This window comes from Lethenteron reissneri, chromosome 3 (assembly GCF_015708825.2).
Source record: "Lethenteron reissneri isolate LAM-NWPU_2019-01 chromosome 3, ASM1570882v1, whole genome shotgun sequence".
Lineage (NCBI taxonomy): Eukaryota > Metazoa > Chordata > Hyperoartia > Petromyzontiformes > Petromyzontidae > Lethenteron > Lethenteron reissneri.
Window position 1 is genome coordinate 2,156,064 of NC_083781.1, and position 27,756 is coordinate 2,183,819.

The window sequence follows — 27,756 nt, forward strand, 5'->3', positions numbered from 1 at the left end:
ACCTCCTGTATAGCAGGCGAGGGAGATAACATCTCGCCACCGTGGTGAAATGTACAACTACCTCGGCGTTCCACGCGCTTTTTCGCACGCAGCGCCCAGCCACACGGGGCTCCCCAAGCGTGTCGGGCGAGCCGCGAGGTCCGGGGACCATTTGCTGCAACCCCCCCCCCCTCCCCCCCACGTACGTACACATGTTGATCTTCTTTCACACCGTACGTAGCCAACCGTGCTAATCGGAGGTTCTTCCCCCACCCACCCCCGCCATTCGCATCCAAATTTCGAGAGGTTTCTCCGCTGTGCCCTCTTCCGATAGAACGCGTCCGCGGCGAGCGGTACGCCGGAGGTGGTGGGGGGGGACGCCACGGGCGTGCGTCCCGGCGGGCTGGAAGGGCGAACTCACGCGAGGTTGCGCTGCTGGGCGGAGAGGTTGGCCTGCTGGGCGAGCTGGGTCAGCAGGCGGGCGCTGGCTTCACCGAGATGCACGGCGGCCTGGAAGCGCCACGCGGCCGGCGCACGATGACAGCGACGGTGACGACGCCAGCAGCAACAGAAAGAGAAACAACGGCGCCATTCGTTTGGCACTCGCCGCGTCGCGGCCGGTAAGGTTTGCGACAAACCGTTGACGCGGTGCGAGTCGGTTATATTTGCAGGGGGTACAATAATAATAATGATGGCATTCATAGCGCGCCAAATTTTGCACACAAGTCAACAACTCAGAGGAGCAGAGCCAAGCTCAGAGCTGATAGAAATCCCTGAGCCAAACAATGAGGCCTTTAGGTGTTTTAGGTGTTTTAGGTATTTTAGGTGTTGTAGGTGTTTCTTGAAAGTCAGAGTGCATTTGATGTTGTGGCTGTGCAAAGGGATTAGAGAGTTCCACACCGAGGGGGCAACAGCAGAGAACCGACATGAGGCTGTAACAGTATATTGTAGCGTATAGTCTAGTGTATAGTGTAGTGGAAAATAGTGTAGTGTATAGTGTAGTGGAAAATTATGTAGTGTAGAGTAGTATATAGTGGTGTAGTGTATTGTGTAGTAACGAGTATTGTGGTGTATAGTGGTGTAATATATAGTGTAGTGTGGTATATAGTAGTGTGGTGTAGTGTATAGTGTAGTGTATAGTGTAGTATATAGTAATGTGGTGTAGTGTATAGTGTAGTGTATAGTAGTGTGGTGTAGTGTATAGTGTAGTGTATAGTGTAGTATATAGTAGTGTGGTGTAGTGTATAGTGTAGTGTATAGTGTAGTATATAGTAGTGTGGTGTAGTGTATAGTGTAGTGTATAGTGTAGTGTATAGTGTAGTATATAGTAGTGTGGTGTAGTGTATAGTGTAGTGTATAGTGTAGTATATAGTAGTGTGGTGTATGGAATAGTGTAGTGTATAGTGTAGTATATAGTAGTGTGGTGTAGTGTATAGTGTAGTGTATAGTGTAGTATATAGTAATGTGGTGTAGTGTATATTGACGTAAGACTGTAACAGTTCGAGAACCTCGGGTGTCCGAAGCAGATTTTGAGTGACGCTGCTGCGTAATGATCTACTGTGAGCCTTCAGTGCAAGGCGAGAGTAGTGAGGCGAGGGATGGTGGGGAAACGGTGGTGAAACGCAACCTTGATGTCACATTTTGGTGAACACCGTAAATGCCGTTAACTTGTGGTGTGTATAACTAGAGCAGTGTTCCTCACTCATTTTCAGAGGGTGGGCCACTTTCGCCGATAAGACATCATCAGTGTGAGGGCCGCCACAAATTTGAAACCATTGGGGGTTTGACAGCAGCACGATGATGATGATGATGATGGGAGGTGTTTTAACTTGTGTATTGTGGGGGGCCGCACTAAAGGCCACCAGGAGCCTCCAGCAGCCCGCAGGCCTTGCAACAAAGAACGCTGAACAAGAGCCTGACACTGTTCACACAATGTTATCATTTTGAACCAATCTAACAAAACATTTATAGAGCGAATTCCTTCAAGGCGCTTGACGTAGTTTGATAATCGCCAAGTGAACAGAATGATTCAGGCAGCAGGGGCATGCAAGGAATGAGTGACCACACTAAAGGGGTTCTTAGGGATCATGACAGGGTAGGGGAAGGATGGAAAGAGTGGAGGGGCGAGGGAAGAGGATAAGGATGGGCAATGTTTTTTTTTACTTTTATTAATTTCAATAAAAATTTTACCCACGTGACTTTACCGAAAAAACCTAAGAATAAGAAAAAAACCTAAGAATATGGGCAATGTATCCGTAGCCCCCTGCCACCTCGTACCGTGCGTGTAGTTTATTATACAAGGCGTGTATGATTGAGCTTCACGGTGATGTTATTAAAAATAAACTCTTTTTATTTTTTTATTTTACCAGGTAAGGCCCAGTGAGATGCACTTCTCTTTTTCAGAAGCGGCCTGGCCACAAATAATAGCCCAGCTAAAAACGGCTGATCGTGTGGAAAGTTATCACAGCCAAATACTCTAAACACGTGTTAGTTCTAAATGTGGAGGCATAAACCAGAGGACCCGGGGACAAATCCACATGACTATGGGGAGAGAGACATGCAAACTCCAACTATACAGGCGTCAGGGTTTGGATCGAACCCACGACCTCCTGTATACCAGACGAGGTAGTTAACATCTCCTAGCCACCACGGCGCCTGCACACGCCCAGTGGTGTGGGCACGCTGGGACGTCACCTGTTGTTGTACTTCCCAATTCAGCAGCACCTCCAGCAGGCCCCTGTAGGTCTGCAGGCGGGAGACTCCCACCTTACCCAGGCCTGTGCATCGCTGCGACTGTCCGTCACATGGAACACACACACACACACAAAGACAAAAGATCCCCCGTATAGTCTTAACAAGCTGTTGGGGCAAGTGCTGTTCGCGAGCACCTATGAAGGACAACACGGCACACGAGGAGGTGGGTGGCCGGCACCACGCCCGGCCGCCTTTGTCTCCCCAGTGTTGTTGTTTGCACACCACACCAGGTACTCATGTTAGGCTGAGTCGACTTTGAAGAGGCCCAGAACCGGTTCAGATAATCGTCACCGGTGTTCGCCGTGAGCGGGAATCGAAGGGTCGCCGGTTTCGGAACACCAGCGCGCTAACCGCTACACCGCCGCTCCCCACAGATGCCGTACACACGGGGCCAGATTAACCCGCAGGCTAATAAGGCCCCCATATTGTGTAGGCCCTCCTCAAGGCCCTCCCCGTTCCACGTTGGAAGTAACAGCTAAGCAGCGGTAGCGCGGCCATCGTAAATGTTGTTTTCTTTGAGTTACGTTGTGACAGCGTTCATAAGTTTTCCACAGCTAAAGTTAGGAGGATTTTTTTATTTTTTTAAGAAATGAGTGTTGCGAGTGATTTCTGTTTGGTAAATTTACCTCGAGTCGAATAAATAAATATACGTGTGGCACATTAGGAATGGATCACTCTTTTAATTATGTCCTTGTGCAGTAAGGGAGTAAAGTGTGGTTCTGTGAAAGTCCTGATGTGCTGTGCAGTGCATCAATGCTTGTGTGTACAGCAGCATGTGATGACTGAGTCGGGCCTGTATGTGGCTGGCAGGGTTATTGAATGACCGCGCGGATATACCAGTCACATGGTTAATGGCAGCTCGGGAGCAAGGCTGGTTGTAACACACGTGTTGTTGCATTTTACAGAGTGACGGTGCTGTTCTTCCCAAGATTAATATTAACCACAATAAATAAATGTGCTTGCCCTCGATTTTGAGCACCTGCCCACGTCCTTCATGTCGAGTGTGCAACACACGTGTGTTGCACTTCTTGCGCACCATGCGTAGCCAACCATATGAATCGGAGGGGCTTATTTTACATTGGTAAATAAATAAATATACTTGGTGGCTTCATAATTATTTTGTTTACAATATATAATACACAGTAACACCACCCCGGCTTATGTTGGGGATGCGCTCCTGGAAGGTGCGACGGCGAATATCGAAACAATCTTAATGGAAGCAGTTAACAAGATAATAGTAGTGGGTGGTGGGTGGTGGAGGTGGTGGTGGTCGTGGTGGAGGCGAAGGCTGAGAGACGACGGATAACGGACGGTGATGCTGTCAGTGAAGTAAGTGTGGGCGGGTTGAGGTGACGCAAATTAGATAGTAATATATTAATAATAAATTCACTAAGTATTTGCAAAACACCCTAAAAGGGGTTGGGGTGGTGGAGACGTAAATCGGGGTATTGCTGTTTTTAATCCTAATTGAAAACCAAATTCTTTACAACTTCTTTTTGTGTTGAGTTTCTTGTCCTTCCCGCGCAGCCAACCGCTTAGCACGGTTGGCTGCGTACGGCGCGAAACAAGTTTAACATAAATACGTACATCCTGTACATACTTAGGCCCCTCCATAGCCCGTGTACAAACACACACGCACGCACGCATGCACGCGCACCTGGCTTTCCACCACGAACGCTGTGGTGAGTTTGCAGTCTCCACGCACGGTGGACTTGCGCGAGCGTGGCTGGAGTTTGTAGGACATCTCGTGGGGCCCGCACGGGAAACCCTGGGGGCACGTGGGGGCACAGTGGGGGCACAGTGAGGGCACAGTGGGGGCACGTGGGGGCACGTGGGGGCACAGTGGGGGCACGTGGGGCACGCGGAGCACAACGCTGACATTAGCGCGGCGCCGGTTTGTGCCGACACGCACCGGGGGCAGCTCGAGATGCCCCGTGACGGTGGCGAAGAGATGTTAACTACCTCGCCTGGTATACAGGAGGTCGAGGGTTCGATCCCGACCGTGATGCCCGCTGGAAATTTGGAGTTTGCATGTTCTCTCTGTCTCTCCCCCTGTGATCGCGTGGATTTTTCTCTGGAACCTCCGGTTTTTCCCTCCACATTTAGAATCAACACGCGTTTACAGTATTTGGCCGATATAAATTTCCACATGATAAGCCACTTTGTTGAGCGTTCATTTGTGGCCATGAGCCGACATAGCCAATAACTAAGGTTCGTCACGTAAACAAAACGTACCTATTAGTTACTACTTCAGCACACCAGTGTGTTGGAAAGTAAACAATTTGAGTACAACGTTTCGCAGGTGATTACAACAACCAGTGAGTAGCCTATTCATTTGTTCACCGGTTCGTACCTTCAGTGGCAAACAGAGTCGTCCCAGGAAGACGTCAACATTTTCCGTTCTTGCTTTGAGCGAATTTCTAATCACGATCTTGCCCATGCTGGAAGGAATGCACGGGAATTAAAAATAAATAACACGTGAGCAACGTTGCAAGATAACGAGCGATTTCTCAAACAATCAGTTACCAAACGTCCATTCCTAGCATCCGCTCACATTTAAGGGTCACTATAATTATTAGACTACTTGGTATAGTCTCCTTAGGAATCACTTTCCGTTTAAGTATTTCCCAATCCACAGTCTCATTCCTCGCCCTCAATGTGAGCCCATCATTTGGACATTACCGGCTGAGTGGCAAATTCGCGCATTACTCTGTTACAGACAGACGAGCAGAATGCAAAGTGTCAAAATGCGGACCGAATGCTTCATACGTGACTGCTGAATCTTGTGTTGATCTGACAGGCATTATTAGAACGTGAGGTGGTGGATTAAATCTTGACTTAAAGCTTTCGTGACTGCAGGAATTCATATTCTTTGGATATTTCGGTAAAGCGATCGTCATCAGGAGGATGATGATCGCTTGTGTTGTGATCGAAACATCGTAGTTTTTTGTTATTTTTTTGTTATTTTATTTGAACATATCTACGTGACTTTACCGAAAGACCCAAAGAATAGGTGGTGGATTGTGAAGTCAGCTGTGCACATGCATGACTGTCCACCGCGTTCACCTCCCTCAATGGATTCTGCTCTGATGTAACCCTTTCCCATTCCGATGACATACGTGTACATCGTCAGTTTCTCTTCCGATTCCGTTCCGAAGACGTACACATTAGTCTTCAGGTCCAAAGGCGTACGCAGGCTCCCACAAGGCCATGGCGGGAGAACGTGCGGCACAGTTTTGGCGCCAGCTATCGTAGAGTGCGGCGGTCGTGCCACTACGGTTCTTTGCGGCGAGTAACAACAACAGCGACGCTACGCCTCTCTAAATAAACTTTAGCGCCGAACCGCTGGTGCGTTCCGAGATTCGGCGAGGCAATGGGACACCCCACACCCCACAACTTGCAGACATCACGGAACAGGGAAGGGGTTAAAAAAAAGAAAACCGCGACGGCACGTGAATTTCAGATGGGCGACTCCCGTCTCCCCACCACCGTTGAAACGTCTCTCGCTCGTCATCGACGTGCGATAATATCCCCCCCCCGCCCCATTCGGCCTCATGTCGGCAAGTAGTCTACAGTGATTGAGCTAGAAAAATACTCAATGCAGACTCTCATCATTATTATTATTCTTGCCCTTGTTTATCCAGGAAAGCCTCACCGAGTCTCAGCAGTTGACAGGCGACAAGTGCCGCCACATTTTCCAATTGAGTAATTGACTCACTTGCGTACTCCTGCCAACGAGTTGACTCTCCGCAGCTGTTTCACCATCGACGACTGGTGGTGGCTCCTGCGACGAAAGGGGGGCAATCAACCCGAGTCTGCGACCGGACGCGAGGAACGAGGGAGGTCCGCCATTGGGCCACGGTACGTGAGCCACGGTTGTCTACGTACGCCGCGAGGGATGTTCAATATTGGTGCATAACTAAGCACGAGGCAGGACGAGAGGAAGGGTCGAGCCAGATGTGGACATTGTGGCATCGCCAACCGATAAACATCACAAAAACGTGAAGTGAAAGACTTTTTTTTATTGTAGAAATGTCCTGTGTGTACCAAATGATTTGGGCAAGATGATGATGATGATGATGATCCAGGTACTTGAGGATTTGGCAGACACCACCCTCCCCCAGGGCTATGCCGCTCTTAACTCCGTCTCTCCAAGCCTCAGGAGTGACCAATCCCAAAGATATCCAAAAGTTATATCCTTTGTACGTATGTGTAGTGACATAATAAGGGAGGGGCTGCTGGGGGCTCTGGGTTCCCGGGCGGGTCCAGACGCTTAAGCCTCTGGGCGCCAGGCGTTGGGTTCCCTTTTGGCGCCGCCAACGGGGGGGGGGGGCTGTGTGTGCTCTGTGGGATGTCTGGTGGCGCACACGGCCCCACCCTTCGTTGGACCAGCCTGGCTCCAAAACTCAACAAATAACTTGAAGCGTGACCGTCTGTACGGTACGTTGCCTTGTCAGAATGCCCTGCCGCTCACCCGTCAAACTCCGGGTGACAAGACGCGCGTCCCATTTATCTCTAAGAGGCACTGTCGCGTGATCGTTTTATTCGAGGTATGGGGGGGGGGGGTGTTTCAGACGACATGCTCACCAGATGTAGAGACAGAAGAGATCGCTCTGCATGGACTCCACTTCCCTGAAGCGATACAAGAAGAGGGGGTGTCATCACAGTTCATTATTTCACGTTTCTTACCCGACCAGCGAGATGACATGCGAGCGTTGTACCGACGCCCTAGGCTTTAGTTCTACTTGCAGAACCTGCTGTCAGCATGTCAGACTCAGCATATTTAGTTATCCTGGAAGAATCCGATGAGCCGTTAAGCTCGGGTCAGCGTGCTACATCAACAAACAATACAAAAGACGATGTGAGTGGCAAGATAGAGGGAAAGGCAAGTCGCTAAAAATAAAAAATATATAAATAAAGTGCAGAAGCACTAATTGCACAACAAACTAGATTCCTGACGATTTGTCGACGTCAACCGCAAGCTTGGACAAGGCAGTCCCAGACCACCCCGCGGTGTCATACTGGTTGGGTTCTCACGCAAACGCCATTCCTGTGTGATTCACCAACTCCGTACACCCAGGCTGTGAATTGCAAGCATGCACCACCGCTCCTGCCTGTGGTGAATCCACGGTTATAAAATAGGCTTTGATAAAAAAATATATATATAAGGATTAGTCATTTGTAATAATTCAGAGCCCGTTGTCAATGAATGCACTGGCTGGGTGAAGGCCTCCACCCCCAAGACATGTCAGTCACGGGGGCTGTATGACCAGACTCTACCACGCTGTGGTCAGTGTGCGTTGGTGAAGGTGGGAGCTCAGGGCCAGGACAGAAATCACTCGCCCGTAATGTCTATTTGTCATCGGGAATCTAACTCGGTTCACTCGCTCAGTGCGTTAATCATTGTGCCACCGCTCCAACTGAGTTATAGTTATTGTTAGAATGTACGTGCACACTTTCACACTTTTAATAAGGCCACCATTTACACAGTTCGCAGGTTATGCGTGTAGCTGTAACGTCTAAGGTTGCTTCGATTCGCAATGGCCACGCTTGTTCAACGTATTGAGGTCTATGGTCTGTCTGCAAGCAGTGAATTGCATTTGGGGTGTTAATTCAGTCAAAGAGACTCCTCACAGGTACTCCACAGAGACTCCTCACAGAGACTCCTCACAGAGACTCCTCACGGAGACTCCTCACAGAGACTCCTCACGGAGACTCCATGCGTCGCCCTCTGGGCTAGAGCTAAGGAAGCCGCATGTCGCCAGTCGTCCTCTGGGTTACAGCAGAGACAACAAGCAGTGGGGCGAGCAAAGCAAATCCCAGGGCTGCCCCTTTGCCGCGTCCTTGCCTGTGGAATGCGTACGTGCACGTGCGCCCTATCCACACAAGCCCAAGTGCCTTCTCACGGCCCTGCGGAAACAAACGTTCTCGGTTGTGCATCGGAAGAGTGTACGAGAGATGTCGGGGCCAAGCGCTGCCTCCCGAGATTTTAAAAACGAAGTGAATACCTCTGTGGGCTTTGTCTGGTAAGATGGGGATGGTTTAATTTCGTTTGTATGCATTGGGGTGATATGTTGCCATTCTTGTATCTTGCACTCCTATCGTTTCTATGGCTTGTTTGGTGTAACTTTCTTACCCGTCCCGACTGGACATCTGTGAAAAAGAGCTGCATAGCTCATTGGATTCCTCCAGTGTAAATACATATTCAAATTCCGATTCTGTTACGTACAGCAGAAACGTCTCGTTCCAAACGGGCTCCAGGGTCTTTTGCTGCCGGTTCGTTTTCTCCAGCAGGTCCGCTTCGAACAGCATGTCCTCCTCCGTCTTCTTGGAGGCGTCTGCCACTCCGTGGACGATGCCCAGTGTGCAGTACGGGCTGTTGGTCCCTGCGTGAAGAGGGGCGATGGGGATTGACACCCCGCGGATTATCGTGGGTTATTTAAAGCCGCAGGTCAGTTCAGCCGTAACCCTTTTCCCATTCCGATGACACATGTGCATGCCAGCAGTATTACTTACGATTCCGTTCTCATGGCGCACACGTATAGTACGTCATCCAAACGGAATCAGAAGTAAAAGGCCACGCAGGAGGGCGTGTGGCACAGTTTGGCGCTAGCTATCGTAGAGTGGCAGTCATGTTGCTACAGTTCTCCGTGGTGAGCAAAGCGTCTTTAAAAACAACGGCACTGCTACGCCTCTCCGAATAAAATTAATGCTCAGCCGTTTGCACGAGATTCAGTGGTGAACAGGACACCCACCCTGTAACTTACAGACGTCTCGGAATGGGAAAGGGTTAACAGCATGCGGCTTACCATGGCAGAGGGAAACCTCTGCATGGTGCCCAGGAATCTGCTGTGGCAAACTTCACTTAGCGTTCCCTTATGATCTGTCGTAAGCCCGGCGGGCTACCGCTGTAGCAGGCTTCTGCATGTCCTAAGAGAACCCCGGATTGTAAAATCAACGCAAGGACGGGTGTCATAGCTCCCTAGGCAATAGCGGTTGCTACGGATTAGAGTGCCATGGTTGCGAGATGTTAACTCCCTCGCCTGCTATACAGGAGGTCGTGGGTTCGATCCCGACCCTGATGCCTGCTGCATATTTGGAGTTGGCATGTCTCTCTCCCATGTGGATTTTTCTCTGGGTCCTCCAGCAATTCCCTCAACATTTGGAATCAAAATGCGTTTACAGTATTTGGCTGCTATAAATTTCCACGTGATAAGCCACTTCATTTGTGGCCAGGTCGCTGCCGAAAAAGAGCTGTATACCTCAGTGGGCCTTACCTGGTGAAAAAAAATATTGTTTAAATAGTTTAATATCAAGGGAAGAAATATCTTGCAAAACGTTTCGTCTTGAGCGGTGTGTCGTAGATTAATAATAAAAATGTAAATCTATGAAGCGCCCATAAACAATCGTTCTCAGGGCGGTATTATTACGCTCCTGGGAATATTTTGAGATTTCCCCAGGACAGCTGCTGCCTCCAGCAAGAGGACGATCCTTTGAAAGATCAAGGCCTACCCCTGGTACCGGCGGGAGGGGGGGGGGTCTCGTCAGCCGCGACGCTGACTTCTCCGTGGCTACGCTGGCTACGTCTCGGTGGCTACGGCTTTGAATTGGCGTCGCATCTCACCATCAGTGTCCTTCGGCTCCAGTTTGTGAGCACTGTTCACGGTCACCTTCAGAGAAAACGTTGGGGCCTGGAGGTGTAGACAAAGACAACCCCAAACAAATAAGCGATGTGCACCGATTAGTATTGTAGGTTGTTATTATTGTGATAAACGTTGACGGACGCTTAGAATTACACTGAGAGACGGAGAGAGAGAGAGAGAGAAGGAGCACGTGGATTGGAGAACATCTAACCGATTCAAACTTGTGGAGGCTTTGGGCAGGAGACGCGACTGATCGAGACTCGTGAAGGAAGTGGCTGCAAGACAAACGGAGCGCGTCCGAGAGGAAGTCCTCCCATAGAGATGGAGCGATGGACGTCCGCGCTCGCGTGGATCGTCGCATCGCGGAATCGGGAGAGTTGGCAGCGGCGACGACGGTGGCTTGGGAAGGCCTTCGCCCAGCAGTAAATGTGGTTGCGTTTAGACGCCGCTACATACACGTAAATGGTATTGATGATGATGATGGTGGTAATGCCTGCCATGATAATTATAATCATGACAGAGAAAGAGTGAAAGAGAGAGTGGGTCGAGCATCTGGACACATACCTCTGCAGATTCCACTTTCTTGAGAATGGATTCATGGTCGGATGCACTCTTGTCGAAAACCTTAAACAGATAAACACCGTCTGGCAATAGCGTCTATACAATCGCAGTGTCTAAACAATAGCATCATCTAAATAATACCCACTAAACAATAGCATCTAAACAATAGCATCTAAACAATAGCATCTAACAAACCCAAGCAATCTCAAGACACCGGAAAGCACAAATAAATAAGTAAACACTCGTGGCACAAGCAGAGGCTGGCGGTACATTGTAAGCTGATGTACAGTAATAGGACTGCGTAGGAAAGCGTTCATGAAGTTGTCCAGATAATACCCCGTCGATCTCGTCAATGAGAATAAACCATCACACGAACTCCGGTCATCCTCGCAGCAGCAGCGGCTTTTGGCTGCCCATCGAACAAAGACGGTCACCACATCGCGCACTTTCAGATGCACTTCTGTGGCCGCCTGGAACTCTCTTCCTTCCGATATTAGGAAGCCACTGGTAGCAACAGATTGAAAACAAATTTATTTAGAAGTGCTTTTTGCGTTTAGTTTGCTGTCCTTCCCCTGCACCTCCAATTAGCATTATTGCCTATGTACGATGTGCAATAAGTTAAACACACAAACATAGATAGATACATAAATGCTACAAAATGGTCGTGGATGCATGCAATCCTTGCAGAGGGCTACAGAGTCCTCTCCCCGGCCACCACTAACCTTCTGGAGGTGCCACAGCAATTCCTTGGTGTGAGTTGGTTTCTTCTTCACGTCGGGCTGGTGCACGAGCGTGTAGAGGACATCTTCGTACAGCAAGTCCTGCGGCGGAGGGGGGCGGGATGGGCGGGTGGGTAAATGGGGGCAACACAGTCACAGCTGCTGATCACGAGTGCGGTGGTCATCAGCTCCACAAGCGCGTTGACGTGAGGCCACGGCCATGCGCAGCACCGGTGGTTGAGAGCACCCGCAATGGTTGTTCTTTCCACATCTCTCTGCGCCGCAAAGTTCTCACCCGACGGGGTTTTGCGGGTTGTGTTATCAGAGCATTGGCCGACGTTTCACACCACGTGCTCAAGAAGCTCCCCGCAAATGTCTGGTTTGCCCTGCAGGATAAGTACAGCCACCAAGCCCACGCTGTGCCCACGCCCCACCCCCCGGGGTGAAATTATTGATAGTGAATTTAAATGTATTTTTTTTTACGGAATAAAGAGCAGATCAGCAAAGCTGAACTTGATAATCCCTGCTGCACCTCCGATTATCCCCGCACCTCCAATAAGCACGGTTAGCTAAGTGTAGTGTGAAAGAAGTTCAACACACATACAATGATAATGAAAAGTAGGCGCCAAGAACCACAGACAAGTCGGAAGGCAGGCGACACATGCACCAACACAGCTACGCAAGGTGCAAAAGAAGTTCAACATTTTAACACGTAGGCTTTCGCGACCGATATCCATAATATAGGTTTTATTTTTTACATTTTACATTTACAGATTGTAAATGTTGTGGATTGTCTCTCCAACACACCGGTGTGCTGTACTAGTGTAGTGACAAACTCGGAGACGATAAGAGTTGCAGGCACTTCTTTATTAACAGGCACCATCGGGGTTAACACTTTATAATTAGTCCGCCTATTGTCAGCGACGCTACTCAGCCAGGACAGTTGGTAGGCTGCCTGACTGGTGGTGCCCCGAGATGGTGAAGACAGAGACGATGACAAGAAGAATGATGAAGACGACGAGAAGGATGGTGAAGATGACGAGAAGAATTGTGACGAAGACTGCAGCAGCTCGACAGGAATCCCACTCCAACAACAGCCCCGAGGTCCCCTACAGGGGCCCTTCTTGTACTGTCACGTGGCCTGACTCCGCCCACGGCCACGCCCCCTTTCTAGAACCTACCAGCGGGTTCTTGGTGTGCCCCTTCTGTGACCTTTACCCTAGATCCCCCTTCTGGTGTATCATGTGGCCTGGTGACGTCAGGGCTGCCGTAAGCCGCAGATCCCCTTCCCTGCCAGTAGCTAGCACTATGCTGCTACATTACTATTCTATGCCACTACACTAGTGTAGTAACATATGACGTCACTATGTCGGGTCTGCACACACATGACGTCACTACCATGTTGGGTCTGTACACACACAACGTCACTGCCGGGTCGGGCAGTGCGGAGGCCGTTGACATGTGCCACGGAGGTCGTGGCAGTCCGTGGCACTCTGGGTGACCCCAGCCGGATCAAGGTGGGGGTCAGGGTCCAGGGGGGGGGACCCTGGGGGTCACGTTGTCGGGGTCCGGAGCCTTTTCGAGGGTTCGAGAAGGGGGGCGTGGCCAGGGTGTGGCCGGCCACGCTGGAGAGGCGTGTAAGCGGGCGCCGCTGAGAGAACGGGGCTGTTCGCGCCCGGGATGAAGACGCCTCATGAAGACTGAAGACGAAGAGGTTGGGGCCAAGGTCTTCGTGGCTTGGCCACGCTAGCTACTATACCTGAGTGTTCGTGAGAGTAGGCCGGTGGTCACTACCCAATGTATAGTGTGTGTAGCAAGTGTGAAGAAATAGTGTTGCCTTCACAGAAGAGTGTGCGCCTCAATCGAACCCATTACACTAGTAACGAATTGGTATGTTCTGTTTATGTGACAAACTTACTAATTGGCTGTGTCGGGTGTTGGCGGGTTTAACGACACATTTATATATTTACACGATCTAACCCCAAAGAAAACCTATATTATGAAATTTCAACATATATACATATTAAGATAATTAAAAAGTAGCACTGGTTTTGTGCCTGAAGAAGACTCCAATAATAATCATCATCAGGTCAGCTTTTAACGCCCCGCAGAGGATTTACTCGCTGTTGTAGAGACAACAACCACACACAAGCGTGAAGGCAGACGACGCCTGCACTAACAATTAATGTCTACACGTGGGAGGAAACCGGAGCAACCGGAAAAGACACGCGCGTGCGAGGGGGAAACGCTCTATCCCATGCAGACAGTTACTGGTGGGGTCCACATTTTTGCTGTTCTGCCTTCCTCTGGTGAGCCAGGGTATTGGCACCTCCTCGATGCCCAGCGGAAAGGGAGTTTCACGACACCTGTGCGTTGATCCACCAATCCCCACTGCTGCCTCCACTGCGCTGGGTTACGGGTGTGCGCCACCACCGCCTGGTGCACAGCCGCATCTATGACATACGGCTTAAACACGTGGACTTTGGTAAAAATGCAGCAAGAGCTATAAAGCATGCACGCCCAGAATGAGACCGACACGAAAGACCAGTTCACCGTAGACCAGGGAACAAACACGAATGGGAGACACTACGTTTCCCTGTTGCACCAAAGCCTCCCTCATTACGGCAAGGTCGTGTATTCTGTCCTCGTTTGAGCCAATTCATTTCATTCTTGTACCCGGAGGATACATTTGATACGCATTTAAACTTGTGGTGCTTTGAGAGCCTTAAATGTGACCTGGGCCGTCAGCTCCATCAGGAGGGCCTCTTGAATCCCCAATTTGTGTTTTTATATTGCAACAATACGCGAGCCCTTTACAATACACCGATCGACACTGGTGCGTGGATGGGGGTACAATCTCCGTGAAAAGTTGAATTCGGCGCAACGGGACATCACATTTATCCCTCTTTCAAATCGAAACAGCGGGATTGCTCTACAGCTCTGGCTGTCGCCTGGTTGAGGCTGGTTGTAATTACTGGCGAAACGTATCGGTAATCGAATTGTAACTGTTGTGGGTTTACACACCGGTTAGTGCTGAACTAGCAACGAATTGGCACTTTTTTTTTTTTACGTGACAGACCTTACTAATTGTTTGTTTGGTGGTGGCAGGTTTAACGACACATTTATGTTTACGTGATCTAACCAAGCCCGTAGCCATGGAATCAACATTGGGGGGGACCAAATATTTCAGGGGGTTTAGGGGTACTCCCCTAGAAAAAAATCTAAATTTGAAAAGAATTTCCTGCCTAAAATATTTAAAAAATTCATCAATAGAGCCAACCGGCAGATTATTATGTACAAGTCCTAAACACGCAACATTTGTCGTGAAACTATACAGTGCATAAACGGAACTTTTATTTTTATTTTACCAGGTAAGGCCCACCAAGCTACACAGCTTTTATTCAGAAGCGACCTGGCTGCCACAAATTATATCTCAACAAAGTGGCCTATCAAGTGGGCATGTATAGCAGCCAAATACACTAAACGCATGTTGATTCTAAATGTGGAGGGAAAAACCGGAGGACCTGGAGAGAAAACCACGCGACCACGGGGAGAGAGGCACTTGCAAACTCCAAATATATAGGCATTAGGATCGGGATCGAATCCACGATCTCCTGCATACCAGGTGAGGTAGTTGACATCTCACCACCTGCCCTGCCAATGCCACGGTCAGAGGATCCACAGCTGCTGGGAGCAGGGGACCGGAGTTTCTGTGTAAACCTTTACTGGGTAACAATCGTACACACACACAAAGGCACCCAGCCATCTAGCGTGGGTTCGGTAAATACTGGAGGTAATCGTCTCCTGGTAGCTCCGTTAATTAGCACGGTCGGCTACATATGGTGCGAAGGAAACATGCATACACACATTGGCACAAATTTATGGTTGCGAATTCAAGAATGGGTTATTTTATTTTCAACAATGCGGTGAATATAACGGCCGCTCGTGGCTCCAGGGATCACGGGAACCGATAACAACGCGTCCAAATGAACTGAACGTGAACCATACGCACGCAACTCCACGGGTGTTTTTCTAGCTTAAGAACCGGCACTAATCGTTTTGGGGTCTGGTATAACCTTCAAATGTTCAGGGTTCCTGCCAGAAGGAAGGAAAACTACAGGTACAGTCGCAGGAACACATGTTTTGACTCTTTGCAGATTTTAATCTCAGATGTGGGCCAAGATTAATTTCGCATGAGTACATCTCAGGGCTGCATTACTGCTTTTTCGAAATGTAAACACTTCTCAGGAGGTTAACTCGAACTGCGTTCCCACGGCTATCGTAAATGAGCCCCCAAGCCGTGCCGGGCGGTCCTCACTCCGGCCCGGCGTCTGTTTGTTTCTTTGCCCCAACGCTGCACGGCCACGCGGCTCCATGGCAATGGTCCTGACCTCCACCCCCAGCGGCGATCATTTAAAAAAAATGTCACCAATGTTTAACGCCATACGATCGATTTTTTTTTATAATAATTACGTGGCCCTACAGTTGGCCGACTTACAGGAGGAATTGCACTTCTGTGTTGACCCTGTGACAGTAAAGGTACCCAGTCATACAAAATACAAAGTTCCTTCCGTGTAGCCTTAACAGACTGTTCGGGCAAGTGCTGTTAAAGAGCACCTATGAAGGCCGGCACAGCACTAGATGGGGTGGGTGGCCAGCACCACGCCCAGCTGCCTTTGTCTCCCCAGTAGTGCTTCACTAGGTACTCATATGAGGCTGAGTCGACCTAGTGGAGGCCCAGGACCGATTCAAATAATCGTCACTGGTGTTGGTCGTGAGCGTGAATTGAACTCGGGTTGCCAGGGTTCATAGCACAGCACGAAAACCACAGCATTATCGCTCACCATAGCAGGCCCACTAACACTTAAGCACCCACAAGTGACGGTTATACTGTATCACAAAAAAAACTGCGGTGGAAATCCACCCAGGCCCACTCGCACGGCTTCTGAATCTAAGTATGTATGTTGCACTGTCTTTGAGTTGTGCGCCTTTTGGCGTCATCTGGTCCAACCCATGTGAGACTAGGCTCTAAGGAACGCTGTCTCGGGTGTGGACCAATCAACTTCAAGGACAGTGCACATTATCAGAGTTATGTTTTTTGTTTGCATTATGACTGCAGGTATTGTGGTCTATGCAAACATGACTCCTTGTAAAAAGGTGTCAGTTTTGTTGCCAGATAGAAGGGTAAAAAACCAATTATCATATGTTGAACTTCTTTCGCACTGTACGTAGCCAACCGTGCTAATCGGAGGTGTGGCGGGGAAAAGGGCCACAAACTAGACGTTGTTCAATTTGCTCAATCCGCTCATCCTCCATCTACCCGGCAGTCCACCGGTTAGTTGAATTCGCAGTTCGTTTTAATATTAGGGTCAGACGCAGTGGCGGCTCCTGCAAAATCTCTCAGGGGGGGCAAATGTCTGGATGATTGATAAGGATAAGGTCCACCCATGCAATGGATAAATTAACAGCTTAAGCATGTAAAGGCAACTTCACTTCTTTAATATTAATGAAAAATAAAGTGACTCTTACAATACATCTTGTTTGTTTCTGTACTCACTATTAAAACAAACCACTCAAGTTTCTTTTATTAAAGATTCCACTAGGTGGCCACAAATTATATTGTTGGATGAAACGTGCTTACGTATGATGACGTAAGCACGTTAGTGCGAGCCCTCCCGGAAGTCATAGAGAATGCATTGCAGCGCCCCCCGGTCGAAAAAAAACATCTTTGAATGTAAGTCTATGGGGCCACTCAGGGCGATTCTCAGCCGGAGTGAAATCGCCCAAAAAGAGGCGGTACTCCACAGAACGTGACATGACGCTGATTGGACTATATCCAGAGGCTGCAGTGACGGCTAGCGTGACTCTGTGGTTGAATGACATTGGTGGTGCGTCGCCCAATCGCCCTAATGAAGAAACCGCCCCTGGTCAGACGCGGGTTACTCCCACCTCTGCAAATGTCTGGCAAGTGTGAAAGAGTGGGTCAGAAATTCTCTCCAGTGGAGTTCCCTAAGGTCCCTCTATCGCGGAGTCCCTTCTGCAAGCGGTGGCATGAGCGAGACATCACAGGGCTGCAACTCTGTCTTTAACATTTTTTTGCAATCTTAAGAAGGAAGCACCACTGCTTGAGCCGTCTACCCAGTGGAGCCCCAGAATCCCACACCTCCCAAAGCATTTGGTGCCACTCCGTGAAGTATGCCGTCTCTCTCATGCTGGGAAAGGGTACTGATTGGTCCATCAAGCTCTATGGGTTTTGGAAATGTGCCTTTTGGCTTGTATGAATGTGCTGTATGTATGCTGAACTTCTTTCTTACCGTACATAAACAACTGTGCCAATAGGTGTGCGAACAAGGACAACAAGTTGAACGCAAAAGCAATTCTAAAGAAATTAGTTTTCAAATCTAGACTTAAAAGTGCATAGCTCCAGTGGCTTCCTAATATGAAAAGGAAGAGTGTTCCAGACGGCCACACAAACGCATCTTGAGTTTCTTCAAAAGACAACTCGCTATTTTCTACCACAACAAAAAAGATGGGCTCAGTGGTCAAGGGCACTGCCCTCTGAGCCCAGCAATCTGAGTTCGAATCCTGACCCACGGCGGAGAGCCCCACTTCACCAACCCACGTTGCCCAGTGTGGTGAAGTATATTCAAACAACTGCCATGACTGAAACGGCATTGGGAAGGCCTTAAACCAGCAGTAGATTCACATAGGGTGTAGTAATATTACATGGATGCTGTCTGGCCTGTTACCAAACTTTTGGGGGTTTAAAACATTTGTAAAGGAGAGCCGACACAAGGTTGCAGGGGGTTCGTCTTTTAATCCTTTTCTCCCATCCACACCTGTCCCCAGCCGTCCCAATCTCGTTCCCGCCAAAGGCCCCTTTCTTCCCGCCCGTTCTCCCCTTATATCTCCTCGATTACCCCTCCCACTAACCCTCCTATTGGTGGGAATTCTTCCCCTGACACCCCTACACATTGACAATGCTCTCCACACACGTGACTATAATGCAAAACAAAGACATCGTACCTCTCCTACTAATGGACGAGTTTGCATGCAATCTAATGTGTCGCCTAAACACCTCCAATCATCGAAGATTAACTTAAAACGTGGGTTATCTTAGCCAATACAATAATCCGTATTTGTTATGGGGGTTAGGTCCCATGGCGGTAGTTTTACGCCAAGAGGAAACCCTCCACCACCCGACGGGCCTGTCACGTTTACAGGGAGACATCAGTCCGGATGTCTTGTAACCACTCCCCCCCCCCCCCCCCCATTTCATTCTCCCAAAAAAAAGTTTTTTTTTGCATACAAATGGTTGTGTAATGTAATGTGAGCAATATGACTTCATCAAGTAACATCTTTTTTGTTAAATCTTTCACACACAAAACTATTTCGGACATCTTTCCGAGTTTTTTTTCTGGTTTGTGATCTTTCATGAGCCCATACACCAACTACAAAGTGTTCTTCAATAGTACATGAACTCGTTTCAGCCATGTGAAATAAATACGGTTATTTTAAAATAGATATGAATAAGCAAAGGAAAAAACCGTTAGGGGTCAATTTATTTGGGGTCACAAGACACCTGCACCACGCTGTGCCGTAAATGTGCGTGCCGATGTGTTGGTCAAACCCTGAGCAATGAGAGCGTTCCTCACCCGTGGCGGCTTGAGACTTGTCACGGTTCAATGCAACGTCAACTCATGGCGAGATGTCACTCAAAGTGCCCCGAGCTTCATCAGTGGAGTGGATTCGGAAAGCGAATTCCGAGTTCACGACCCGATTTACTTCTGGCAGCTGAAATATTATTGTGGGTGCGTTTTTTTGTTTGTTAAGTCAATAAGAGCTAACCGGCAGATAGTGTGTGCAAGTCAACAACACCTAACAAAAATAATTTAGTTTTTAACCAAGTAAGGCCCACTGAGCTATGTAATTTTTTTCAGAAGCGACCTGGCCACAAATTATAGTTCAACGTAGTGGCTTATCATGGGGGAAATGTATAGCAGTCAAATACTCTAAACGCGTGAGGTTGATTCCAAATGTGGAGGGAAAACTGGAGGACCCGGAGAAAAATCCACGTGACCACGGGGAGAACGCGCAAACTCCAAATATACAGCAAGCATCGTCAAGGTTGGGATCGAACCCACGACCTCCAGTATACCAGGCGAGGTAGTTAACATCTCGCCACTGTAGCACATCGGTGACGTCTCTCTCCGATGTTTGTGCACAGGAATGTTGAGTAAACTACCGTGACATGACGTATGGTTAGGATCGTTTACTATCTACCCGAGTGTTTCTCAGACTTTGTTGGTCCCAGGCACACTCATCAGCCCCCCACACCCCTGGTGACAGAACACAATAACTTCTCTCTCTCTCTAAAAATCACTCATTACCAGAACTTACAAAAAAAGTCTACGCAGCTAAAAGGTTGATTTGTTTTTAGGGGGGGAAATTTAGATCTTAGGGTAAGTTTAATCAGGATAGTTTACGTAACTTCATTTTAAATACAATATAAAAAGATCACAAGTAAACAAATAATTAGTGTCCACAACACAGGGTATGAGACGTGGTTATTTCCGGATCAAACTGCGTTTGCATCACAGCCCCCCTGACCCCCCCGTGGGGACCATCTGGAGGAGCGTCAGGTGACCACTGGTGGTCCGGGTGAGAACCACTAGAGCAGTGATCTTCACTAAGTTATAACTAGAGCAGATCTTAACTGATTGTTGTTCACGTTTACGGTGACTTTCAGACCGCAGTCCACTCACTGGCATTGACTGTGTATTTTGTGTTCTCCACAGGGAATGCATTATTTGCTCCGCTGCGGGTCTCCTGCCACCGCTCTCCCATTGACATGTTTCGTTGCTTCTACATACTATTAACATTGCCTCCCTTTGTTAATGCTACCCCCTACCCCCACCCTTAGATGCTGCTAATCCTGCATAATGCATGGGCATAATATGACTTTGAAACGCCCCCGCCCACCTCCTACGCATATCCCATAAATATGCTAAATTCCTATTGATATGCAAATTATTTTGTCAAGGCGCTCTTCTTCCACCTCCAACCCAGTTTATATATACGCTCCAAGCTTGGCAGTGTTTCATTCTTCACCTGAAGACGGCTGCTTGCGTTGTAGCCGAAACGTCGTGAGAATTATTTTATTATGTTTTATTTTTATTATTTTATTACTTCCCTTCTACGTGACTTTACCGAAAGAACCAAGAAGATGAATCCCTGCAGTCACGAAAGCTTTAAATCGAAATTTAAAGCAGTGTTCTTCACTAATGTTTAACTAGAGCAGAGTTCTTCACTAATTTATAATTAGAGCAGTGTTCTTCACTAATGTATAACTAGAGCAGTGTTCTTCACTAATTTATAACTAGAGCAGTGTTCTTCACTAATGTATAACTAGAGCAGTGTTCTTCACTAATTTATAACTAGAACAGTGTTCTTCACTAATTTATAACTAGAACAGTGTTCTTCACTAATGTATAACTAGAGCAGTGTTCTTCACTAATGTATAACTAGAGCAGTGTTCTTCACTAATGTATAACTAGAGCAGTGTTCTTCACTAATGTATAACTAGAACAGTGTTCTTCACTAAGTTATAACTAGAGCAGTGTTCTTCACTAATTTATAACTAGAACAGTGATCTTCACTAATGTATAACTAGAGCAGTGTTCTTCACTGATTTATAACTAGAGCAGTGTTCTTCACTAATGTATAACTAGAGCAGTGATCTTCACTAATGTATAACTAGACCAGTGTTCTTCACTAATGTATAACTAGAGCAGTGTTCTTCACTAATGTATAACTAGAGCAGTGTTCTTCACTCATGTATAACTAGAGCAGTGTTCTTCACTGATGTATAACTAGAGCAGTGTTCTTCACTAATGTATAACTAGAGCAGTGTTCTTCATTAATGTATAACTAGGGCAGTGTTCTTCACTAATGTATAACTAGAACAGTGATCTTCACTAATGTATAACTAGAGCAGTGTTCTTCACTAATGTATAACTAGAACAGTGATCTTCACTAATGTATAACTAGAGCAGTGTTCTTCACTAATGTATAACTAGAACAGTGATCTTCACTAATGTATAACTAGAGCAGTGTTCTTCACTAATGTATAACTAGAGCAGTGTTCTTCACTAATGTATAACAAGAGCAGAGTTCTTCACTAATGTATAACTAGAGCAGTGTTCTTCACTAATGTATAACTAGAGCAGTGTTCTTCACTAATATATAACTAGAACAGTGTTCTTCACTAATGTATAACAAGAGCAGAGTTCTTCACTAATGTATAACTAGAACAGTGATCTTCACTAATGTATAACTAGGGCAGTGTTCTTCACTAATGTATAACTAGAGCAGAGTTCTTCACTAATGTATAACTAGAACAGTGATCTTCACTAATGTATAACTAGAGCAGTGTTCTTCACTAATGTATAACTAGAGCAGTGTTCTTCACTGATGTATAACTAGAGCAGTGTTCTTCACTAATATATAACTAGAGCAGTGTTCTTCACTAATTTATAACTAGAGCAGTGTTCTTCACTAATGTATAACTAGAGCAGTGTTCTTCACTAATGTATAACTAGAGCAGTGTTCTTCACTGATGTATAACTAGAGCAGTGTTCTTCACTGATGTATAACTAGAGCAGTGTTCTTCACTAATGTATAACTAGAGCAGAGTTCTTCACTAATGTATAACTAGAGCAGTGTTCTTCACTAATGTATAACTAGAGCAGTGATCTTCACTAATGTATAACTAGAGCAGAGTTCTTCACTAAGTTATAACTAGAGCAGTGTTCTTCACTAATGTATAACTAGAGCAGTGTTCTTCACTAATGTATAACTAGAGCAGTGTTCTTCACTAATGTATAACTAGAACAGTGTTCTTCACTAAGTTATAACTAGAGCAGTGTTCTTCACTAATTTATAACTAGAACAGTGATCTTCACTAATGTATAACTAGAGCAGTGTTCTTCACTGATTTATAACTAGAGCAGTGTTCTTCACTAATGTATAACTAGAGCAGTGATCTTCACTAATGTATAACTAGACCAGTGTTCTTCACTAATGTATAACTAGAGCAGTGTTCTTCACTAATGTATAACTAGAGCAGTGTTCTTCACTCATGTATAACTAGAGCAGTGTTCTTCACTGATGTATAACTAGAGCAGTGTTCTTCACTAATGTATAACTAGAGCAGTGTTCTTCATTAATGTATAACTAGGGCAGTGTTCTTCACTAATGTATAACTAGAACAGTGATCTTCACTAATGTATAACTAGAGCAGTGTTCTTCACTAATGTATAACTAGAACAGTGATCTTCACTAATGTATAACTAGAGCAGTGTTCTTCACTAATGTATAACTAGAACAGTGATCTTCACTAATGTATAACTAGAGCAGTGTTCTTCACTAATGTATAACTAGAGCAGTGTTCTTCACTAATGTATAACAAGAGCAGAGTTCTTCACTAATGTATAACTAGAGCAGTGTTCTTCACTAATGTATAACTAGAGCAGTGTTCTTCACTAATATATAACTAGAACAGTGTTCTTCACTAATGTATAACAAGAGCAGAGTTCTTCACTAATGTATAACTAGAACAGTGATCTTCACTAATGTATAACTAGGGCAGTGTTCTTCACTAATGTATAACTAGAGCAGAGTTCTTCACTAATGTATAACTAGAACAGTGATCTTCACTAATGTATAACTAGAGCAGTGTTCTTCACTAATGTATAACTAGAGCAGTGTTCTTCACTGATGTATAACTAGAGCAGTGTTCTTCACTAATATATAACTAGAGCAGTGTTCTTCACTAATGTATAACTAGAGCAGTGTTCTTCACTAATGTATAACTAGAGCAGTGTTCTTCACTAATGTATAACTAGAGCAGTGTTCTTCACTGATGTATAACTAGAGCAGTGTTCTTCACTGATGTATAACTAGAGCAGTGTTCTTCACTAATGTATAACTAGAGCAGAGTTCTTCACTAATGTATAACTAGAGCAGTGTTCTTCACTAATGTATAACTAGAGCAGTGATCTTCACTAATGTATAACTAGAGCAGAGTTCTTCACTAAGTTATAACTAGAGCAGTGTTCTTCACTAATGTATAACTAGAGCAGTGTTCTTCACTAATGTATAACTAGAGCAGTGATCTTCACTAATGTATAACTAGAGCAGTGTTCTTCACTAATGTATAACTAGAGCAGTGTTCTTCACTAATGTATAACTAGAGCAGTGTTCTTCACTAATGTATAACTAGAGCAGTGATCTTCACTAATGTATAACTAGAGCAGTGTTCTTCACTAATGTATAACTAGAGCAGTGTTCTTCACTAATGTATAACTAGAGCAGTGTTCTTCACTAATGTATAACTAGAGCAGTGTTCTTCACTAATGTATAACTAGAGCAGTGTTCTTCACTAATCTATAACTAGAGCAGTGTTCTTCACTAATGTATAACTAGAGCAGTGTCTTCACTAATGTATAACTAGAGCAGTGTTCTTCACTAATGTATAACTAGAGCAGTGTTCTTCACTAATGTATAACTAGAGCAGTGTTCTTCACTAATGTATAACTAGAGCAGTGTTCTTCACTAATGTATAACTAGAGCAGTGTTCTTCACTAATGTATAACTAGAGCAGTGTCTTCACTAATGTATAACTAGAAGCAGTAGTTCTTACTATGTATACTAGCAGGATCTTCACTAATGTATAACTAGAGCAGTGTTCTTCACTAATGTATAACTAGAGGCAGTGTTCTTCACTAATGTATAACTAGAGCAGAGTTCTTCACTAATGTATAACTAGAACAGTGATCTTCACTAATGTATAACTAGAGCAGTGATTCTTCACTAATGTATAACTAGAGCAGTGTTCTTCACTAATGTATAACTAGAGCAGTGATCTTCACTAATGTATAACTAGAGCAGTGTTCTTCACTAATGTATAAACTAGAGCAGTGATCTTCACTAATGTATAACTAAGAGCAGATGTTCTTCACTAATGTATAACTAGAGCAGTGTTCTTCACTAATGTATAACTAGAGCAGTGTTCTTCACTGAATGGATAACTAGAGCAGGTGTTCTTCACTAATGTATAACTAGAAGCAGATGTTCTTCACTGAATGTATAAACTAGAGCAGTGTTCTGCACTGAATGTATAACTATAGCAGTGATTCTTCACTAATGTAATAACTAGGCAGAGGTTTCTTCACTAAGTGTATAACTAAGAGCAGTGTTCTTCTAGAACAGTGATCTTCACTAAGTATAACTAGAGCAGGTTCTTCACTAATGTATAACTAGAGCAGTGTTCTCCCTAATGTATAACTAGAGCAGTGTTCTTCACTAATGTATAACTAGAGACAGTGTTCTTCCATTAATGTATTCAACTAGAGCAGTGTTCTTCACTAATGTATAACTAGAACAGTGTCTTCACTAATGTATAACTAGAGCAGGTCTCACTAATGTATAAACTAGAGCAGTGTTCTTCACTGATGTATAACTAGGAGCAGTGTTCTTCACTAATGTATAACTAGAGCAGGTTCTTTCACTAATGTATAACTAGAGCAGTGTTCTTCACTAATGATAACTAGAGCAGTGTTCTTCACTAATGTATAACTAGAGCAGTGTCTTCACTGATGTATAACTAGAGCAGTGTTCTTCACTAAGTATAACTAGAGCAGTGTTCTTCACTAATGTATAACTAGAGCAGTAGTTCTTCACTAATGTATAACTAGAGCAGTGTCTTCACTAATGTATAACTAGAGCAGTGTTTTCACTGAAGTTATAACTAGACGCAGTGTTCTTACAACTATTTATAACTAGAGCAGTAGTTCTTCACTAATGTATAACTAGAGCAGGTTCTTCACTAATGTCTAATAGAGCAGTGTCTTCACTAATGTATAACTAGAGCATTGCTCTTCCTAATGTATAACTAGAGCACGTGTTCTTCACTAATGTATAAACTAGAGCAGTGTTCTTCACTAATGTATAACTAGAGCAGTGTTCTTCACTAATGTATAACTAGAGCAGTGTTCTTCACTAATGTATAACTAGAGCAGTGTTCTTCACTAATGTATAACTAGAGCAGTGTTCTTCACTAATGTATAACTAGAGCAGTGTTCTTCACTAATGTATAACTAGAGCAGTGATCTTCACTAATGTATAACTAGAGCAGTGTCTTCACTAATGTATAACTAGAGCAGTGTTCTTCACTAATGTATAACTAGAGCAGTGTTCTTCACTAATGTATAACTAGAGCAGTGATTCTTCACTAATGTATAACTAGAGCAGTGTTCTTCACTAATGTATAACTAGAGCAGTGTTCTTCACTAATGTATAACTAGAGCAGTGATTCTTCACTAATGTATAACTAGAGCAGTGTTCTTCACTAATGTATAACTAGAGCAGTGTTCTTCACTAATGTATAACTAGAGCAGTGTTCTTCACTAATGTATAACTAGAGCAGTGTTCTTCACTAATGTATAACTAGAGCAGTGTTCTTCACTAATGTATAACTAGAGCAGTGTTCTTCACTAATGTATAACTAGAGCAGTGTTCTTCACTAATGTATAACTAGAGCAGTATCTCACTATGTATAACTAGGAGGTTCTTCACTAATGTATAACTAGAGCAGTGTTCTTCACTAATGTATAACTAGAGCAGTGATCTTCACTAATGTATAACTAGAGCAGTGTTCTTCACTAATGTATAACTAGAGCAGTGTTCTTCACTAATGTATAACTAGAGCAGTGTTCTTCACTAATGTATAACTAGAGCAGTGATCTTCACTAATGTATAACTAGAGCAGTGATCTTCACCAATGTATAACTAGAGCAGTGTTCTTCACTAATGTATAACTAGAGCAGTGATCTTCACTAATGTGTAACTAGAGCAGTGTTCTTCACTAATGTAAAACTAGAACAGTGATCTTCACTAATGTATAACAAGAGCAGAGTTCTTCACTAATGTATAACTAGAGCAGTGTTCTTCACTAATGTATAACTAGAGCAGTGTTCTTCACTAATGTATAACTAGAACAGTGATCTTCACTAATGTATAACAAGAGCAGAGTTCTTCACTAATGTATAACTAGAGCAGTGTTCTTCACTAATGTATAACTAGAGCAGAGTTCTTCACTAATGTACAACTAGAGCAGTGATCTTCACTAATGTATAACTAGAGCAGTGTTCTTCACTAATATATAACTAGAACATTGTTCTTCACTAATGTATAACAAGAGCAGAGTTCTTCACTAACGTATAACTAGAACAGTGATCTTCACTAATGTATAACTAGAGCAGTGTTCATCACTAATGTATAACTAGTGCAGTGATCTTCACTAATGTATAACTAAAGCAGTGTTCATCACTAATGTATAACTAGAGCAGTGTTCTTCACTAATGTATAACTAGAGCAGTGTTCTTCACCAATGCATAACTAGACCAGTGTTCTTCACTAATGTATAACTAGAGCAGTGTTCTTCACTAATGTATAACTAGAGCAGTGTTCTTCACTAATGTATAACTAGAGCAGTGATCTTCACTAATGTATAACTAGAGCAGTGTTCTTCACTAATGTATAACTAGAGCAGTGTTCTTGACTATTTTTTAGAGGTGGTGGCCACTTTAGCCAACAAGACATCACATCAGTGTGAGGGCCACCACACATTTGAAAACATTGTTGGTGTTTGACAGCAGCACGACGATCATGATGATGGGGTGGTGTGTTCACTCTGTGTGTCGGGGGTGGAGGAGGCCTCACTTCAGGGGCCGCACTGAGGGCCACCAGGGCCCGCCGGTGGCCCCGCGGAGCTTTGCAAGAGGCGTCGTTGTTTTGTCTTTGGGGCCGTCCATAAATGACGTCACGCGATTTTGGACGATTTTTGACCCCCCTCCACCCTTCGTCACATGGCGTCACAAAAAGTCAGACCCCCCTCAAATATGACGTCACAAAGCTCTGCCCCCCTCCCCCCCAAAAAAAATAAAACATGCTTCAAATCGCTTTAAACTATTGTCATTGTAGTGCGTATTTAATGTGGCGCTGCACTCTGATCTTGTAGGAGAAAACATTTATTAAAA

At 45.4% G+C, this 27,756-nt stretch overlaps 1 protein-coding gene across 2 annotated transcripts in view; it reads right to left on the reverse strand.

The window, feature by feature from the left end:
• The window catches only part of LOC133345080 (BAI1-associated protein 3-like), a 58,111-nt gene that overhangs the window by 27,419 nt on the left and 2,936 nt on the right, over positions 1 to 27,756 (reverse strand). For both annotated transcript variants that reach the window (XM_061555544.1, XM_061555537.1), the window contains 10 exons: positions 11,660 to 11,758; positions 10,941 to 11,000; positions 10,358 to 10,424; positions 8,963 to 9,119; positions 7,321 to 7,365; positions 6,452 to 6,517; positions 5,087 to 5,174; positions 4,391 to 4,501; positions 2,674 to 2,772; positions 401 to 489 (listed from right to left, as the gene is read on the reverse strand). In XM_061555544.1, the coding sequence (XP_061411528.1) occupies positions 401 to 489; positions 2,674 to 2,772; positions 4,391 to 4,501; positions 5,087 to 5,174; positions 6,452 to 6,517; positions 7,321 to 7,365; positions 8,963 to 9,119; positions 10,358 to 10,424; positions 10,941 to 11,000; positions 11,660 to 11,758 (881 nt within the window). The remainder of the gene's footprint in view (positions 1 to 400; positions 490 to 2,673; positions 2,773 to 4,390; positions 4,502 to 5,086; positions 5,175 to 6,451; positions 6,518 to 7,320; positions 7,366 to 8,962; positions 9,120 to 10,357; positions 10,425 to 10,940; positions 11,001 to 11,659; positions 11,759 to 27,756) is intronic.